The sequence below is a fragment of the Colobus angolensis genome, unplaced genomic scaffold, assembly GCF_000951035.1.
Source record: "Colobus angolensis palliatus isolate OR3802 unplaced genomic scaffold, Cang.pa_1.0 Scaffold38, whole genome shotgun sequence".
Classification (NCBI taxonomy): Eukaryota; Metazoa; Chordata; class Mammalia; order Primates; family Cercopithecidae; genus Colobus; species Colobus angolensis.
The window spans coordinates 3,864,760-3,885,859 of record NW_012117154.1 but is presented as its reverse complement, the minus strand read 5'-3'; the positions used below and the strand labels follow the sequence as shown (position 1 = coordinate 3,885,859).

Below are 21,100 nucleotides of genomic sequence, written 5' to 3'. Positions count from 1 at the left end.
GGATTACAGGCTTGAGCCACCACGCCCGGCCATACACAGCTTATTATTTTAAGTTCGTGAGCAACTACTTTAAAAATAATCTTTTTAACTTTTTCCCTTGCTTCTTTTTTATTCTTCTGTCTTTTGCTTGCTCTGAGGGAAAATAACAAGATATTGTTCATCATGTATAGAGGGGTATAATTGAAAGAGAACTCAGCACTAACTCTCTCCTATTCACAGTCTCAGATGAGTTCAAGTAATGTGAATGGATGATTGAAGTATATGGAGGCAGTGTCACACACAGACCTGGTTTTGTTATTAATGGTGCATGCATGTTTGCTGTAGATGAAACAAACTGTTGTGGTTGGGTTCTTCAAGAAGCTGACTCTGAGATGGATGCTAGTGTGCAGGATGTTTATCAGGGAGTATCTTATGACCAATATCCAAGAAGGGAAGGACAGGAAGAAGGACCGGGCCAAGAAAGAGTGAACTGGGATGCAGGCAAATGACAGTGAACTCTGGAGCAAGAACAGTCCTTCAGGATTGTCCTGAGTTTGGGCGGAATTGCTCCTCAATCAGTCACTGGATTGAGGATACTCCAAAAAGAGCCTGTCCTTGGGTGAAGTGGGCCTCTGCAGCTGAGACAATCTCTGAGGTGACCAATAACTTCCAAATGACATCACCCCCGAATTGGTGGTAACATGTCCTTTCTTGAAAGCAATCTGGTCAGTGCAGCTCCTCCCACTTACGTAGATGTCAAATGGCTATAGGTGTGCATCTTAAACACCTTTTCCCAAACACTTTTTTTCATTAAATTGCTCCCACTGGCTGGGCACGGTAGCTCACGCCTGTAATCCCAGCACTTTAGGAGGCCGAGGTGGGTGGATCAACTAAGGTTAGGAGTTTGAGACCAGCCTGGCCAACATGGTGAAACCCTGTCTCTACCAAAAATACAAAACTTAGCCAGGTGTGGTGGCGGGCACCTGTAGTCCCAGCTACTCGGGAGTCTGAGGCAGGAGAATTGCTTGAACCAATTATGTCTCAAAAAAAAAAATTGCTCCCACTTTCTATAATGACATGAGTCCAATATTTCAAATTAGAAATGAGAAATGTTACAGTATCTTATAGTATACTGTGGTGTAGTTCGTAGCTCAACTGGACCTTTGTCATCAGAACAAGTTTCAACTCAAAAAATCTCTTTAGTTTTGTGAGTCCTAAGAGGTTTTTAAAAATTTGTTCAGGTAGTACTTGTGCATCTGCTGTTAATAAGATCAAGTAATAATAGGATGGTCACTGCCAGCAAAGTGTTGGGGTCTTTGGTAGACCCCACAGACAAATGATGGCAACACACGGCAGGAAACAGCAAATGTCCTGGGTGAGGGGCAGCAGAGGGTTTGAAGCAGCAGCCATGACACCTGGCGCAGGAGAACAGCAGGGAGACAAAGAAGAGAAATGCGGACATCAACACAATACCATCAGAGAAATATGCAGTATGTGTTTTAGGAGCAGAGGAAGTGGACATTTAGCCAATTCTGGGCATAGGGTAGGCTGAGAAGTCTTAAGGAGCCAAAAAAGAATGTCCAAGAAAGGCTGAGTTGAATCTCAAAAGGGTCAAGAGCCTGAAGTGATTTCCAAACGCAGGAAACAATTTAGTGTAGTTTTGCCATTATAAGATGATCGGAGTGAGAATGGAGCTCGGACAGGGCGTGGGGACAGAGGTGGGTCAGGTGCAGTTGCTCACGTGCAAGAGCCCATATGGCTGACACAAAGGATCCCCCCAGTAAGCGAAGGTCTGCATCTGCACAGAGAGGACCAGGCCTTGGCGAGTTAGCACATCCTACTGGATCCTAAAGGTGGCGGAGCAGAGGGAAATGCTCGCAGCAATATTTTGGAAACATTAATCTGGTTAGGGTGTGTAAGATTTATCACAATGTAGAAAGATTAAAAAAAAAAAAAAAAAAGAATGACCAGTTAGGACACAATTGAAAGAGTTGTAATTAAAAAGGTGATAGTACTGTGTTTGGAAAAAGAGAAACCACACTCAAGACATGTTGAGAATTGGAGTAGACAATGCATAGCAGCCCACTCTCAGCAGCTGGACACAAAAAGAAATGCACAACTAGGAACACTTTTATTATTCGAAGCTTCTTGCAACCAGAAGATTTTGCTATCACTACTAAGAACAGAGAATTGAAGAAGCTTAGATAAAGGGAAACTTGCTATGTTTGGTTTGGGATTTGAGATGCTTCTGAGACATCAAGATGAAGATATGGGCATACTACTGAACAAACAGGCATGAATCTTGAGAAGGAGTTTTTGTTTGAAAATTTAGATTAGGAGTCAACAGCATTGAGCTGACAGCTGGGGCCAAGGAGGTGCTGAGACCATCAGGGAGAGAGAAGGAAGAACAAGACCAGGTCTGGACACTGAGGAACAATTGTTCTATTAGTGTATGTTTAGTAAGAGACATTCCTTTCCATCTGAATTGTTGAACTATTTATTTACGGTTTTCAATTTCATAATCCAATTTTGTAATGTGTGGTATGATTCTTCGAGTGAATGTGATATCCACCCTCATTAACTTTTGCCATGGGGTCTGTGAATTCTCATAAACTCTTATAGGGTACTTGTCTATGTTTTAGACATTTAAAGTAAATACACATAAATGAACAGAGATGGTGACTGACAGGGTTTGGCTGTGTCGTCACCCAAATCTCATCTTGAATTTTACTCCCATAATTCCCACGTGTTGTGGGAGGGACCTGGTCGGAGATCATTGAATCATGGGGCAGTTTCCCCTTTACTGTTCTCATGGTAGTGAGTAAGTCTTTTTTTTTTTTTTTTTTTGAGACGGAGTCCCGCTCTGTCGCCCAGGCTGGAGTGCAGTGGCCGGATCTCAGCTCACTGCAAGCTTCGCCTCCCGGGTTCACACCATTCTCCTGCCTCAGCCTCCCTAGTAGCTGAGACTACAGGCGCTTTTTGTATTTTTTAGTAGAGACGGGGTTTCACCATGTTAGCCAGGATGGTCTCCATCTCCTGACCTCGCGATCCACCGTCTCAGCCTCCCAAAGTGCTGGGATTACAGGCTTGAGCCACCGCGCCCGGCCGTGAGTAAGTCTTATAAGATCTGATCGTTTCATCGGGTGGTTCTGCTTTTGCATCTTCCTCATTCTCTCTTTGCCTGCTGCCATCCATGTAAGATGGGACTTGCTTCTTTTTGCTTCCCGCCATGATTGTGAGGCTCCCCCAGCCATGTGGAACTGTAAGTCCAATTAAACTCTTTCTTTTGTAAATTGCCCCGTCTTGGGTATGTCTTTATCCACAGCATGAAAACGGACTAACACAGTGACAAAATTGATTATTTTAGAGAATATATTACTTGACCATTTAATTAACTTAGAAATAATTTCAAATCACATTTACTATAAAAATATTGTGTAGTTCTAATAATTGAACAAAACTAATACTGCATTTTCCATATTAGAATCTTTATTGTGTAAAATAAAGAATAATTCTACATAGAAAAAACAATATGCATTATGAAAGAATACCAGGAAATAAAATAATTCAATCCATTGTTAAAAATTACAATATAATATGAGGAAAAATTTTCATCACAGCAGTAACTATAGCAGACATAATGTTCTTCTATTTTATTTCATTTAACTCTCAGTTCCAAGATACATGTGCAGGATGTACAAGTTTGTCGCATAGGTAAATGTGTGCCATGGTGGTATGCTGCACCTGTCAACCCATCACCTAGGTATTAAGGTGATTTCATTTCATTCATCACGTAGGTATTAAGCCCAGCATGCATTAGCTATTTTTCCTGATACTCTCCCTCCCCCTACCCATGCTTTCACAGGCAGGCCCCATTGTGTGTTCTTCCTCTCCCTGTGTCCATGTGTTCTCATTGTTCAGCTCCCACTTATAAGTGAGAACATGCAGTGTTTGGTTTCCTCTTCCTGCATTAGTTTGTGGAGGATAATGGCTTCCAGCTCCATCCATGTCCCTGCAAAGGGCATGATCTCATTCCTTTCTGTGGCTGCAAAATATTCCATGGGGTATTGGTACCATCTTTAATCTCTTGGTGCCCACTCTGAGTGAGAATTGTGAAACTTGGCCTGCATGATTTAGTTGTTAGTATGGCTATGTGGTCAAAAAGTCAAAAGATAACAGTGTTGGCAAGACTGTATGGAGAAAATGGAACCCTGTACACTGTTGGTGGGGATGTAAATTGGTATAGCCATGATGAGAAACAATAGGAAGTTTCCTATAAAAAAAATCATATGATCCAGTAATTCCACTAGTGGGTATATATCCAAAGGAAATGAAATCAGTATGTTTAGGGGGTACCTGTGCTCCCACGTTCACTGCAGCACTATTCACAACAGCCAAGACATGGAAACACCCTAAGTTTCCACTGGTAGATGAATGGAAGAAGAAAATGTAACATATACACACGCATGAACATTATTTAGCCTTTCTTGTTTGTTTTCTTCAAGTCACAGCAGGTTCAGTGACCCAACACTTTCTGAAAATAAGGAAGACGTGGATGATTGGGTCCAGCTATTTTTTTCTGTCCATGGGGAACATGTTTTCTTAGAATGAAGAATATGGCCAGAGAAAACTTTGGTCTACTGTTTTTATTTATAACTCCTCCCCTAAATGAGTATACTTCTCATTTCAGTACTCCTTAAATAATTCAAAAGATGTAAATGTATCAAAATACACCCAAAACTCCTACTTCATTGATCCACAGAAATTCAAATGCAGTATTTCAAATCTGTGTCTAGAGAAAACTATATACTTAAAACATTTTTTAAAGTTTTTTTACGATTTGGGCTGTTATAAGTATGCCCAAGACACAGTTCTTTAAGGAAAGCTTAAAGATAGATCCTAAAAGTCATCTCCACCACACTGCAAGGACAATGCCTTGTCCTTCCCTGTCCTTCCCACCCAGAAGTCAGGGCCAAAGAATTCCCTGCTGGCTCAGTCTTGCCTTTTTTGCCTACGTCAGTGTCAGTTAGTATCAGCTCATATTGAACCCCCCGGGGAGCTTGGAGTGAGACGCTAAGGGAAACTAGTGGAATCTAAGTTGATGTGACCCATGCAGCCTCTGGTTTCTTTTAGCGCCCACCGGCTCCAGCAATATCTTATTACACGCTCATCATATGTCTCTGCATCTTGGCCTCCTGCCCTTCCTGCTAAAACAGGTGCAGGTCACAGGACCAGCAGCCTAAGTCATGGTGAGCTAGGTGCATCTCTGGCTGCTGCTGGTCAGAAGTCACTTATCTCAGGGAAACAACTCGCATAGCAATTCAGAGTTGGCACAAGGACCATAGCTAAATAAACAAGGCTAGATATTAACTCAAGCTCCCCAACTGGCCCTGCCAGCAAAGGGGAGAGTTGGCGCAGTAGTTAGAAGCCTGCACGTTGTGCACATGTACCCTAGAACTTTTAAAGTATTAAAAAAGAAGAAGAAGAAGAAGTCCTTGGCCCCTAGGCTAATAAGACTATGAAGAGGAGCTTCTCTCTTGTTCCTGCCATGTTGTCATTGTTAAGTCCTGGATGTGTCTGCCCCATCCTCTTTACTAAGTCATTCTTAGTGAATTCAGGATTGTCTAAAGTTCAGAGTGTAAATATACATTCATCATCACCTCTGAAAGTTTTTTTTCTAAAAAACCTTAGTCAATCAAAATGAACAAGGCGGCCGGGCTCGGTGGCTCACACCTATAATCCCAGCACTTTGGGAGGCCGAGGCAGGTGGATCACCTGAGGTCAGGAGTTTGAGACTAGCCTGGCCAACATGGTGAAACCCCGTCTCTACTAAAAATACAAAAAAAAATTAGCTGAGCATGGTGGCATGTGCCTGTAATCCCAGCTACTTGGGAGACTGAGGCAGGAGAATCACTTGAACCCGGGAGGTGGAGATTGCAGTGAGGTGAGATCATGCCACTGCACTCCTGCCTAGGCAGGAAGAGTGAAAACTCCGTTTAAAAAAAAAAAAGAAAAGGAAGAACAAGGCACTATTTATCCCACTAGTTGTGGGAAATAAAAACGATAAACTTGATACGTCTCCTGCCCTCCTGGGTCGCTCTACTTAAGAAAACGGGTGTGTCCATAAATCACTATACTCACTTGAGTCGTAAATGTGATAAATTTTGTACAAGAGTTTTGAACAACAAGAGTGAGTAGAGAAACCGTTTACTTGTGTGTGCATTGTGGAGAACTATATCAGACTGGGTGGGTAATCTAAAATTTAGGAAAGCTGAATGATATAAAGTATTGGAATTGACCAAATAACCAGTCTCATGGGTGAGGAGATCATGAAGGCATATCCTGGACTAGAAAATCCCACCTGCTCACAGCCTCCTCATTTTGGAGTCACAGCTTGCACTGAAATGGACAGTAAATAGCCCTATGGCTGTGCAGAAGAGCTACTTGCTGTCCATTTCAATGCAAGCTGGTAATGAACTGCGTTTCATTATCACCTTGTTACACATGAAGAGATAGAATCACAGAGTTAAAAAAGCTGGATGAAGATAACACTGCTTATCACCCAAAACTTGATGAGCGCCCCACCCATGATTTTATCAATGTAGTATACTCCTCTACGAGAAATCAAAATATTTTCCCCCATGAAAAAGAATATACAATTAATTTTAAGAGACATGACACAGAAATATATTAGTCTGATCTAATATTCTTGTTAAGGGTTTAGATAGAATAAGAGTCAAAATTGACAGTAGACAGTATTCAGTGGCTCTGAGCTGCCTAGAAAAAGGATCCCCGCCATTATGTTAGAGTGAAATACACAAGCCTGGTAATAAATGACCTTTATCAGATATTTACATACTTCTTGTAAAAAGGGTATGTCAAAAGCGGTGCATGTCATATTCAGGATTTCTGCTCCTATTTTTATATACAAGCTTTTACCATCAACAAGATTCAAATAATTTACCTTATTTAGGCAATATCGTTAATCAGGTAATCAGTGTGTCTCAAATAGGAGGTACAGCTTTCCCAAAATCATGACAAAAGTTTTCTAATCACTGGGGTTACTTTGTGCCATCGATTTTATGTCTTATGAATGTAAAATATAAGACTTCAGATGCTTTAAAAATTGTTTGCATTTGTATGCAGCAGACTTGCAACTCACAGCTGATGAAAGCAAGGCAACTTAAGCAGTGAAGAAAGAATTGACATGATTGACAAATAGGTCTTGTGATTTAATTTACATTAACAATGATGTAATGTGCATATTGACCTAATGTGTCCTTACATAATGTGGCAAGCAGAACAACACATAGCAAACCTAATTTTGACATTCTTCTGGGAAAAGGACTTTTCCCTCTAAACTTTTCTTTGATTTTTATTTTAACCTTCATGGAAAGGATTTTTTTTTTTTGTAGATATGTTTTAAAATATTTTAAATTTATCTTTTTTATTTAATGTGTTAACCATGACTTATAATTTGGAATGCTAATTATTACAATTTTATATTAGTTACAAAAAAGCTGACTACTAAGGGCAATGCGCTTCCAAACAAAATGTCATCCAACTACAGTGTGTGCTGCATTTTTGTGTCTGTTCTTTATAATCTACTTTTAGTTTCTCACTCTCCTCCTTTTGCTTGCCAATTGTGGCTTCTTACTAAGCCCTCTTCAATGTGCCTGAACTCCCAGAATCTGATTTAGGCCAAGATATGAGATAACTGAGAGTGTTGTAATGATTTAAAATAAGATGTTCAAAGCAAAGGATTATCCTCGGAATAATGTGTATGAGATTTAGTGCATTAGCTTTCTGACACTGGTTTTTCAGTGCTGTGGAAGTGTACTTCCTGATTTTCAGCCCCGTTGCTTTGTACTAAAGTAATGATAAAAATGTTCCTTAAATACCATAAATTGATGAGTTACAAATATTTTGGAATTATAGAAAGCATACGGTTTTGGTCTTCATTTTGGTTTTAATGCTGATTCTTCTATAGCTACCTGTTACTTCTGTTCTTGAAAAATTGTATGCACATACATTTCCTGTATTCTATAACTCTCTTATGTTCTAAAGGGACATTCTGCTACTTTACAACTATTTACAACCTACACTGTATCGTGTTTTCCTTATTTATTCATTTATTTATTTATTTATTTATTGAGAGGAGTTTCCCTGTATCTCCCATGCTGGAGTGCAGTGACATGACCTCGGCTCACTGCAACCTCTGCCTCCCGAGTTCAAACAATTCTCCTGCCTCAGCCTCTCTAGCAGCTGGGGCTACAGGTGCGCACCACCATGCCCAGTTAATTTTTTTGTATTTTGTATTTTGTATTTTTTGTAATTTTTGTATTTTTAGCACCATGTTGGCCAGGCTGCTCACGAACTCCTGACCTCAGGTGATTTACCTGCCTGCGCCTCCCAAAGTGCTGGGATTGCAGGCATGAGCCACCATGCCTGGCTTTCTTATTAAATAGCTAGATTAAAAAATATGCTATGTCATACCTTTCTTTCTGGATTTGCAGAAAGTAAATCCTTATGTATTCCTTATCCCTGTTGTAACTGATAGAGAAAATTAGACCAATAACCTTTCAACTTACCTGTTTTTTCCTCATCTTAAAGGCTTGTGAAATAGAACAAATGCTAAGAAACTGATTGAGATGTATGACCAAGTTTGTGAATTACTGTGTTAACTCATTCAGAACTCAAGGCAGCACTCTATTTCATAAATAAGGAAGCTGAGATCCTGAGAGGGTTCAGTAACTATAGTAAGCAGCGTAGCTGATCTTAAACCAAAGTAGTCTGGCTCCAAAGTTTCTTATCTTAGAAAAATTGTCTGTCATTCAGATGGCAAGCACCAAGCCAAGGTTTGTCTGAATATGCTGACAGCAAGGTTTTTATGTCCAAGAAATCAAAGGGGAGGAAATGTTATTATTTTCTTTAATAAAGCATGGCAATTTAGCATTAATAATATTTACATGTATAGTGAACATTTATGCCACTTGGGGGCAAGATTTAAAGAAATACAAGCACCTTTGGTACAACATGATCTTTTCTCCAGCACATTCCAACGGAGAACATTCACACTTTAATCTGACCCGATTCTCTCCTCCAGCACTGGTTAGAACCTCATCCTGAGACCTTTTCTCTTAGCATCAGATCAGTCCTTTTCAATCCCAAAGCTCTGACTTTACATTGAGAATCCACAGCAGGGTGGACGTTGAGTATGCTTGTCAGTGCCTTTGGCCATTTAAAAAAATGAATTCCTCTAGTAAGACCTAACTTGAGCCACCTAGTTCTTCTACCTCTGACTGTATTTGAAATTTTGAGTTCTAGCTCCCGACTGCTTTTGAAAGCAGACAGCAGTCATAGTGATAATACGAAATAAGAGAAGCGCCATGGCTGCATTTCCTTGCTGTCTGCTGCCTATGGCTGTGTTTAGAAGCTCCACTGGCAGAGGCTGATGGGTTATGCGCATTGCTGCATGCCCAGCACATTCACTGCTGCCACACACATCCCAGATGCTCAATAAACATGACTTGATTGAATGAACAAGTAAGTGAATGAATGGTTTTCTATTAAAATTCCTCCGCTGGATCCCTTACTTCTTCCTTAAGCTGATAGTAGAAATGGACTTAAAATTGTTGAATAAACTTCAGACACCTTTAACAACTCATTAGGAAAAACTCCTAGTCTAATCGTTGGTTTATATTAGATTATCACATGATGAATCATCTTAGTTTGTACTCTTAGTCATTTCCATGCCCCTGCATACAAATAAACCTTTTTCTTTCAAAGAATGTATGCAGAAACACAAAAAAAGGCTTACATTACAGCCTCTGATATTAGCCATACTGACATGATTTAAGCCCTCCGATAACAGTTAACTAGTTCTGAGACCAAAAGGGCAGTGTAACATCTTTGGGTATCACTCTTCCCATTTGCAAAGTAAGGCAATAAATAACTAATCTTTTAGGCTGATGAAAGAGCATGTTACTTTGCTCATGATCTGTAACTAACAAGTAACAGGTAGGGTTCAAAGGTGGTCCATCTGACTCCATTTTAACTATTTCAGAATGCTAATACCCTATGACATCATCTAGGAGGGCACTGAGGAAGTTCCTGAGGCAAGATGGACAAATAGGCATCCCTCAGCAAAACTGAATCAGGAAAGAGCTTTCCAGGCTGAGTTTGCCTGCAGTGACCATGGTAGGCCAGGCTGAAGGCTGTAACCCGACCTCCTTAGCAACACATCAACTCAACCTGCCATGGACCAGTTCATAATTAAAAGTTTCACACATAAAGTGTGAAAAACTAAGAGATGCAAAGTAAAGATGTAGTTTTTCTAATATGAAATAAGAATTTATAATTAATGGTTGTTATTAGTTGGACATAAAAAAACTTTAACAATAAAACTGGAGTATGTATTTTACTTTTATTTTTTAGTTTTTAGTTTTTTAGAGACAGGCTGGAGTCACCCAGGCTGGAGTGCAGTGGTGCCCTCATAGCTTACTGCAGCCTCGAACTCCTGGGCTTGAGGGATCCTCCTGCCTTGGCCTCCTTGGTAGCTGGGACCAGAGGTGCACACCACCACAGATGGCTAATTTTTTTAAAAAAATTTTGTAGAGATGGGGGTCCCATTATGTTACCCAGGCTGGTCTTGAACTCCTAGCCTCAAGTGTTCCTCCTGCCTCGGCCTCCCAATGTGCTGGGATTACAGGTGTGAGCCACCACATCCAGTCAAAACTGGAATCTCTGCTTCTTCAGTGGGTTTAGAATATTCCTATTTACAAGGCAGGAAACAATTAGAAGGGGCAACAGTAATTGCAGCGTGATAGTCACAAAGCAGGAAAGAAACCTCCTCTTGTATACATCATTTTAAAAGGCTTTGACGGAAAAGCAAACCTAAATCCCCCTTTTGCACTGTTTACACTACAGAATATAGTCTGAAATATTTTCATTCAAAAATAATTACTAAATTTTAAAAAAGTTTGTTGAACAAAATTAGGTTAAGTAACTTGCTGAAGTACAAATTGAACGACGCTTTTTATTTAAAATGATGAGAAAATTCAAATAATGGAAGCATAATTTCAAACTGGCTACACTTCCTGTATTTCTATGCTGTATCTATGATTGTCTGTACTACTCTTTCAGTGCCGTGTACAGGGTTAAAGGAAAAGAAATGTAGAATAAGCACAGTTGGTTATTATCTTCCCTCTGTTGCTTTCTTTTTTCTTGCAGTTCCACCTTTCATACAACCCTTTGAGTTTCCAAGATTCTCCATTGGGCAGCGGGTCTTCATCCCGTGTGTCGTGGTCTCAGGGGACTTACCCATCACCATCACTTGGCAGAAGGACGGCCGGCCAATCCCTGGGAGCCTTGGGGTGACCATTGACAATATTGACTTCACAAGCTCCTTGAGGATTTCCAATCTCTCCCTGATGCACAATGGGAATTACACCTGCATCGCCCGGAATGAGGCCGCTGCCGTGGAGCACCAAAGCCAGTTGATTGTGAGAGGTAAGCAGAGGAACATGAGCCATGTGGCATCCATAGAGTTGATTTAACAATAGTTTAAGATGATGGGGCTTGAAATATTGTGAAAATAACTAGAACTTTGAAATTCAGTCTTATTTCACTAAAAAAAATACAACTCTGGAACACAGCCATGAATTCCCCAAAACTCCAAGATAAGACTTTATTTACTTAAAATATGTCGTAAATAATTAATAGCTAAGAAGGTGGGAGCCATAAGGTTTAATTCATGAAATAAGGCTTCCGTGTGCTGACCCAATGAGTTTTGAGGACTAACGTTGAAGAGCTTTTGCTTTATTGTATTCATATCGTATTTTAATAATATTTCTTATTTCAATAAATGGCTTTTTAAAAATATGTGTCAAAGCTATATATCAAAGTTTTTCTAAAGAGCCATAAAATAGATTTTCATAATGTTTGTTTGAGTTTTAGAAATGTGGTTTTCTTTGCCCATCTATTCTATTTAGCATTAAATATATCATTATTTTGGAAAGCCATTGTAGCATTTTAAAATTAAGCAGAGTATGGTCGTATTTATTCAAAAGAATTAAAATAGCATAGGCTAACGTTCAGAAAACATTGGCAGTAATCTCATTACATCTAAACTGTAAACATTAGTCTTATTTTGAACTTCTGTTCAAGTCACCAAATTCCCATTAAGGCTCACGCTCTTCGTCTATGAAATAAGCTGCTAGTGTTCTCTAATGTGTATCAAACAGAGATATTCTGTGATTTTTAAGATTCTCCAAGAGTACTGTCCATTAATCTACCATTACAATTTTCATCCACATCGCAAAAGTAACTGTATGAAGTTAAAGATTTATATTAACGATGATTATTTGCATTTTAAAATCCCCCAAATTGTGGTCTCAGAGTAGTTATTAGGAGCGGGAGGATTTCTGTAATTTCCCAGAGAGTGGAGATAGCTCTTTCTTGAACAGGAGAGTCTCATGTCCTTCCTCAGTCCTTAATCCTTGTCCTCTTGATAACTCTTCTACCTTTCCGACTGGGGAGAAATGCACTTTTTATCTACTTGCCAGCAAAAGGAAGTGACACAGACTTAGAAGTCATAGGAAGAAACTAACTTTGTATTTCCAAAAAAAAAAAAAAAAAATGCCCCAGGTGAATAATTTAGAAAATATATATTCAATTAGACACAAACTTAACATCCTCATGACATTTTTCTCATTTCCACCTTGCTCTTTGGAGTGGAAGAATTAGGATACTTGATTTTTTCCCAAAATTTGAAAGATAAATAAAAGGGAGCCAACGTAGTATCTGTTTCCCGAGTGTTTTCTCATAAGCAGAGTTGACTCTTGGGTTTGTGAAGGGCAAAATAGTACATCAGCCTACTTTCTATGTCATCTGCTCTGAAGGATCCAGGTCAGGAATCTGAAATGTCAGATAAAAATGTGCAGGGATGCTTTGTGTACCACTTGCCCTTGCAGAAAAGGCAACCAAAAGTTTTTAACCAAGACAAAGGTCAGATGAGCTGAAACTGAGCCTAGCTATTTGGGATAGTGTAGCTGATCATGACATGATTAATGTCTCCATGTGATTGTTCTTCAAATACGTTAACTAAGCTTTAGTTAAATTAATATTAAATCACCAGTGAGATAATGCAGCCTAGAGGACGAAAATGTGCTTCACAAACAGGTCAGTGTGACTGGAGAAACAGACAGGGACAAGGTGGTGTGGGACTGTGGTTCTCAATCCAGACAGTTCTGTAGACTTTCCTGGGAGATTTAAGAAAACGCTGACGTGCATTTTTTGGTCCCAAACTACACCGATTAAATCATAATCTTCAGGGGTAAATCCATCTTCCAGATCTCTGGGGAATTGTTCTTTTTTTCCCAAAAATCACTACTGAGTGATTCTGAAACTTTCTTGTACATTCAGATTGCATAGGGAGCTCTAAAAAGGCCCTGATGTCCAGAATGAAGCTCCCACCAATTAAAGAACCATCTTTGGAGGTGGAACCCAGGCATCAATAATTTGTAAAATCCACAAGTTTATTCTAATATGTAGCCAAGTGTCAGTCCCAGCCGCCTGAGTCATTAGAACATGCAACCATTTTAGAAATGTGGATTTTTTTTTCTAGATTAAAGAGTTGGCACTGTTGACTGTAACCACTGCAGCACCATGGCCTAATGTATCTTTTTAGTTATCACACTAGTAGCTGTCTGAAGAATGGACTGGGCTAGAAAGCAAGAAGAGTAGTTAACAGGCTATTTCAGACATTCAGGCAAGATAAAAATGCCTTGGATGAAGATGGTAATGTTAAGGTTATGAGAAGCAGTGGAATTCACAATCTATTTTGGTGGTAAAGCAAACAAAACATGCTTGTGGAATGAATGTTGCAAATGAGATAAAAAAGAACCTTTAGTGGAGTCATGCTTTGCCTAATAACAAGGTGAACAAAAGTGTCTTTAGCAGAAGCAGAGAAGAAATGAGGAAGAATGGTTTTGACAAGGGGAACGATGGTCAATGATATGGGAGAAGCACCTGTCCTAGCAGTCACTAGAGCACTCCAACATTTAAGGCCCTGGAATAAGAGGAGGAGGAATCAGCAGAAGAGACGAAGAGGGAAAAGGAGCAGCTTGTAAAGGAGGAGAAAATCCAGTGGACTGTGACACTCTGGAAGCAAAATCGGAACTAAATTGCGAAAGAGGATATTAAACAGTATTGAATCCTGCTGAAAGTAGACAAAGAGAAAAAACAAGAGTTGATCACTGGTTTAGGAAGATGGATATTGTTTATGACCTTGATGGCTATTGTTTATGATCTGGTGTCACTGCAGCAAGGACCTGATTAGAGGAGCTTCAGAAAAGAAAGAAGGCCAATGTGCAGGAACTCAGAAAACACAACTCTTTTTATATTTTTAGGAATTTTGCTATCACAGGAGGCAGTAAAATGGAGACAAAGTTGGAAATGGACATGGGGCAAGGGCAAGAGTTATTTTTAAGACTGGATACTTTACAGCATGCTTATATGCTGATGAGAATGAGCCAGTAGAGAGGAAAAAAATATGTGGCAAGATAAAAAGGAGGTTATTACAGGGTCAAAGTCCTTGAGTTATTGAATGCAACTAGAATTCTTTGTACCAGTGCAGTAGTATGTTCAAAGTAGTGTAATAACCATGGTGTGAAGCTCCAATAGGTAGCACCAACAGAAATGACTGAACGTTTTAGGGAGGAGGAATGTTTTGGGTCAAAGAAGTAGAAAAACAAAAATTATCTAATGGGACCATCACAGAGTAACAGGTAATACATTTATCCTCCTACTACAAACTAACTATAAATTGGACTGATATGCATAAACAAATTCTCTCAGGAACAAAAGGAAGTGCATGCAGTGAGCTCCAAATTCACCCCAGATAGCTGCTTGGGATACTTTCTGCACATGACAGGGAGTGCAGAGCCCAAATAGATCACAGTGATCTTGGCAGGTGGAGAAAACAGAGAGAGAAATTGAAAGATACTGAGATGATTACTGGGTATTGAAGGACAAACTACTGGAGATTAGGGAGCTATTCAAAGAAAGATCTCTAGAAATCTGTACAGGGCTCCTTTGCAGTTTCAGCTGAATACTGTTCTTCACATGCAAAGGGTGCTAGTAGAAGTTGCACACTGCTTGGGAATGCTGAATTTCTAACTAGCCAGAATAGGGGAATTCAGTTGAAATCTCAGGAAGACCACCTACTAGGAGTAGAACTAATCTAGCCAGGGTTACTCTAGGCCAGCCCTAAAAAGCCTAAGAAGATTCTTGACAAGATAAAACTTCTCCACTAGTAAGTTAATTGTGTGCATGAACAACACTTGACACTAAAAAGGAAGACAACAAAATCCAGACCCCCCAACAGCACAGCATATCCACAATGTACTGCATTCAGTACACACAGGCACGCCTCATTTTATTGCACTTTTCTTTTCTTTTTCTTTTTTGAGACGGAATCTCACTTTGTCACCCAGGCTGGAGTGCAATGGGCCAATCTTCACTCACTGCAACATCAGCCTCCTGGGTTCAAGCAATTCTCCTGCCTCAGCTTCATGAATAGCTGGGGTTACAGACGTGCCACCATGCCCAGCTAATTTTTGTATTTTTAGTAGAGATAAGGTTTCACCATGTTGGCCAGGCTGGTCTTGAACTCCTGGCCTCAGGTGATGCACTCCATTTGACCTCTGAAAGTGCTGAGATTACAGGAGTGAGCCACCATGCCCGGCCACACTTTGCTTTATTGCGCTTCCCAGATACTTCATTTTTTTACAAATTGAAGGTTCGTGGCAATCCTGCGTCGAGCAAGTCTATGGGGACCATTTGTTCCAACAGTATGTTGTACTCACTTCGTGTCTGTATGTCACATTTTGGTAATTCTTGCCACATTTCAAACTTTTATTATTGTTATGTCTGTTTTGGTGATTGGTAATCAGTAATCCCTGGTGTTACTGTTCTAATGTTACTATTATAATTGTTTAGTAGCCGTATGAGATGGCAATAAATGTTGTGTGTGTTCTGACCACTCTACCAGCCAACCATTTCCCAGTCTCCATTTCTTAACTTCCCTATTTCCTAAGACATAACAATATTGAAATGAGGCCAATGAATGGCCCCACAATGGTCTCCAGTGTTAGAGTGAAAGGGAGAGTCATCACACATCTCTCACTTTAAATCAAAAGCCAGAAATGATTACATTCGGTGAGGAAGGCATTTGAAAGCCAAGATAGGCTGAAAGCTGGGCTTCCTATGCGAAACTGTTAGTCACATTGTAAACACAAAGAAAAAGTTCTTGAAGGAAATGAAAAGTGCTACTCCAGTGAACACGCAAATGGTAAAGTCAGACAGCCTCATTGCTAATATGGAGAACGTTTAAATGGTGTGGAAGATAAAATACAAACTAGCCACCACATTCCCTTAAGTTAAAGCTTGATCCAGGGCAAGGCCCTAACTCTCTTCTTTTCTATAAAGGCTGAGTGATGTGAGGAACCTGCAGAAGAAAAGTTTGACCTGGGGTCATTGTAAAACTTAGCACGTTGTTTGGTAGTCTGGGTTACTGGGAAGATTTGTAAAGACTTGATCTAAAATAAATTAGCTGTTGTCTTGAGGAAAATATAAGAAAACAAAAACAAAATCCCAAAAGCAAAAATCTCATGGCTGTTATGTATGAGCCAATAAGAGCCAAATCTCATAGCTCTTATGACAGTGGACTGATGGTTTCCCTTTTAACCTGCTCAGTGGACTGACCTTGGCATTGACGAAGCTGTTAGAAATAAAGCATTAGGCTTCATGGCAGAGCACTTCTGCCCTTTGCTTCCTGTTGTGGTCTCTGCACCACTCACAGGAAAGCACCAGCACAACAGTTCCTATTTGTGATTCCAAAGGAGGTTTGTTTTCTCACCCTTTTTTATATCTTCTGATGAGTCCATGGTTTCTGACTTTTAATGGTGAACTGCCACATAGAGAAACAAACACATTGGCTAAAATAGTAGTTGACTGTCAGTTGACAGGAAAAATGAAAATTATATAGAAGGTTTCTATTTTATTGTCATCTATTGATCCCATTTTTAATAGAATTCTCATGCTATGATTTTACTTCATTCATTCATTCATCCTTACCCAAAATATTTCTTAAATATCTGTTTTATAATAGGTATTGTTCTGAGTGTCGAGGATACCATGGTGATTAAAATAAAGACACCAAGTTTCTGCTCCATAAGGCTCAAATTCTAGTGAAGGGAAGAGATAATGAACAGACAATGTCAGTTATCTGCAAGGACTATGAAAAATAAACATGTGGTACATGGATTGAGAAAGATGGGGATGAAAATAGTGTTTTAGGTAGGCTGGGCAGGGGAAGGCTTTCTGGAGAGATCTTTGGGCACAGACTTGACTGAAGTGAAGGCGTACCACCCAGGGAATTGTAGGAAGTGAGCTTCAAGCGGAGAGACCAACAAGTCTGAAGACAGTGTGGAGTGAGTTTTGTGTGTTCACAGCACAGCAAGAGAGGCCCAAGGTGCCTCCTGTTCAGTAAGAGAGGACAGAAAGCGTAAGGCAGAGAGCTAAGCAGGGGCCAAGCCATCTATTCTCAGAATGATGGGAAAACATCAATTTAATATTCAGTGTCGTAAATTAAATCTTACCTAGACTTTGGCCAAGTCCCATCTCAACTAAATGTCACCGAGTAGAGAATGGTGGTATTTATCCACGCACTCCCTCCCACCTCCACCAAATGGCATTCATTAAAACTGAATTTCTGCCCACATTTACAGCGAGGGAAACCTAAATTAATTCTTTGGAAATATATAGCAGCTTAGAAGCCATGGCTTCCAAACGTAAGACGCTGGACTACATTTAAAACTAGAAAAATGCCTGTCTTATTATAACCATAGTATTCTTTATTTAAAAATAAAGCAACAACAGAAGTAATCTCCCCCTCCAACACACACAAAATAAACAGATCAAGGCAAAGACCTCTATATTTTAAACAACCCTCATTTTAGGCAACACCAGGAATAAACTTCCTCAAAGAAACCTATTTGAAACTTCAGATACTCTCAGCCTATGTGGATCCCATGACAAGATATTGGTATGTTGGAATATATATCAAATTGTTCTTTTTGGAGAGACAGGAGTGCTAGTTATGTGCATGTAATTATGATTCACAGGAGTGTTGGCAAAGTTAGCCATATTGCCTCTTGGAGATGTGATATAATTATGGAGTTGAACCTATTCATCTCTTTAATTACTCCTCCTCCCCACCAGAAAAACCGTTCTGTATTAGTCCATTTTTATGCTGCTGATAAAGACATACCCAAGACTGGCTAATTTATAAAGAAAAAAAGGATTAATGGACTCACAGTTCCACGTGGCTGGGAGGTGAAAGGCACGTCTTACATGGTGGCAGGCAAGAGAGAGCTTATGCAGGGGAAACCCCCTTTATAAAACCGTCAGCTCTCATGAGACTTATTCACTATCACAAGAACAGCGTGGGAAAGATCCGCCCCCCATGGTTAAATTACCTCCCACTGTCTCCCTCCCACAATATGAAGGAATTGTGGGAGCTACAATTCAAGATGAGGTTTGGGTGAGGACACCGCCAAACCATGTCATGCTCTATTGGAAAACCAACTATATTGTCAAGCGGACTCACCACAATATACCAAATAATGTGTTATACTAATAAAAGGAAATCAAAATATCATCTTTAAAAAAGGAAACCAACAACTTTGGGGAATTATACACCCAGACACTATAGAGTCCTGGTGGTGTTTTTGTTCTATCATAAGTTTTGGCCCAAACGGCAGCAGTCCCAAAGGCTTCAGTCCTTCCATCTCAGGCTCTGTATCTTGTTGGCCAGAGTCCTCCTATGAAGCTGTCTTCTGCAGTCCCTCAGATGGCACTTCCATTGGGTCCACTCTTCTCAAAGACCTGGAGCTTTGGGGGTCACCCTGATCTGAGTTGTTAACTTAGCCATGCTCCATTTCCCTAGTCTATAAAACTGAAGTAATAACATTCATTTATTCATGTGTCCTTTCAACACATAGGTGCAGAGTGCTTTCTGTACTCCAGATCTGTGCTGTGGGCTGGGCATACCATGGTCTGTGAGAAACGAATGGTTGTTGTTCTCATAGTGTGTACAGCCTAGTATGGGAGACAGACTATTAAACAGAAGTATCAAATGAGTGTAGTAAAGGTTATGGTAAGTGATCAAGGGCTCAGAGAAGCACTTAATCTTATCCATAGCATCAGGAAAAAATGTGCCTAAGTGAGTGCTAAGCTAAGATGCAAATAGTAAGTGGGAACTTGTTAAACAAAGATATGAAGAAGTCTGTGTGAAGACTCGGTAGCAACATCAATCTTGGGGACTGGATAATAGACAGGGTTTTAGGATGGTTGGGGCAAAGTCTGCAAGAGGAGAATGTCACAGAATGCAATTGGAGACCAAGAGCTCAAGTCATAAAAATCCTTTAAAATATCCCAAGAGTCTGGATTATACCAAAGGGCCATGGGAATATGGGATGCTTTGAAGCAAGCAAGTCACATCATCCAATTTGTGTCTTAGATCCTTTAGGTCACTGTGTAGAGAATGAATTCAAGTGGGACAGTTGGTGGCAGGTAGACCAGTTATGAGGCTGAGAAATCTAAATAAGAGACATATGGGCCTTGTCCTAGGTTGGGTTCCCTTGAAAGTAGAATGTGAGGTACAAAATTGGCTGGCAGGTTATTTATTTGGGATGTCATTCCTGGATCCCAGAATGGAAAGAATGAGACCAGAAAGGGAAAAAAAAAATCAGTGAAAGTTACTTTAATGAGCTGGTTGCTGCTATGGGCAACTGGAGCTCATTCCTACTGGGAGCCCTCTAAGGAATCACGTAGAACAGTGGTTCTTGAAGTGTGGTCTCTATACCAGCAGCCTCAGCATCACCTGGGAGCTCATTAGAAAGGCAAAATCCTGGATTCCACCCCAGACCTACTGAGTCAGAATCACTGGAGACAGGGTTCAGCAATGTGTGGTTTAATGAGCTCTTCAGGTGATTCTGATGCCCTCTAATGTTTGAGAAGCGTAGGCATAGAACAGGCCTCATAATTGCCCCCACTGGATCAGAGGAAAGTGAGGCAGAGAATTTATACCCTGACTCCTGTCCCTCAGTGATGGACAATTGTTTTTCACATGTCAGGGTTGCACCAGTAAGGTGGGTAAAGGCTCATGACTTCTGAGAAGGCCTGAGACAGCAAAGAGAGGGACCCATCCCCTTAGTGCAATGTCCTGGCAAAGTGTGTGGAGGTGGAGCTGTCCACCAAGAGGTGCTGAAGCCGGGTGGACAGAGAGGCTGTGCCCCTTTCCCACATAACCAGACTACTCACTGTGACTGGGGTGTGGCAGTGGAGATGAAGAGAATCTGAAGCTACCTTTTCAAGAAATAATTGTCAGTATCTGATAAAAAAGAAATAAGAGGATATGAAAGGAAATTCCATTTTTCTTGCTTGAGGACCTTAATGGATGGTGGACAGGAACAGGTACCATTTTGGAAACTTGAGTTAGAGGTACCTGTGATGTAAGTTAATGGTGGGGGGATATGGTGCTCTCCACACCAAGAGAAGATGAAGGCAATCGTCATGATGGGAGTGGGTGAAATAGCTCAGGAGGTTTGTTGAGTACGATGTGGAGAAGATTGAAGACCCTGAGAAGCAGGAGAGGGCCATAGTAGGGGATCCTCTCTTTAATAAGCAAGCAAAATAAGAATTATCTTGAGGGCAATTCTTGGAGGGATCAAAGGATGGAACTAGGAGTACTTGAAACCCACTGAGTCCTCAGGAAATGCTCACTTTTTTACTAAGTGACTCCTTGGGGGGACTCCTGATTCCTTTAGGACAATTTCTTAGGCTGCCATTTTGTAGAAAAAAATATGTAGGTCAAATATTAATTGTTTCTTTAAAAAATATCTCTACTTTTGGCTGGGTGCGGTGGCTCAAGCCTGTAATCCCAGCACTTTGGGAGGCGGAGACGGGCGGATCACGAGGTCAGGAGATCGAGACCATCCTGGCTAACACGGTGAAACCCCGTCTCCACTAAAAAATACAAAAAAAAATCTAGCCG

General features: G+C 40.4%; 1 protein-coding gene across 1 annotated transcript in view; it reads left to right on the top strand.

The window, feature by feature from the left end:
- The window catches only part of DSCAM (Down syndrome cell adhesion molecule), an 849,899-nt gene that overhangs the window by 546,478 nt on the left and 282,321 nt on the right, over positions 1–21,100 (top strand). The window contains exon 9 of the mRNA XM_011954055.1: positions 11,212–11,490. Within this exon, the coding sequence (XP_011809445.1) occupies positions 11,212–11,490 (279 nt within the window). The remainder of the gene's footprint in view (positions 1–11,211; positions 11,491–21,100) is intronic.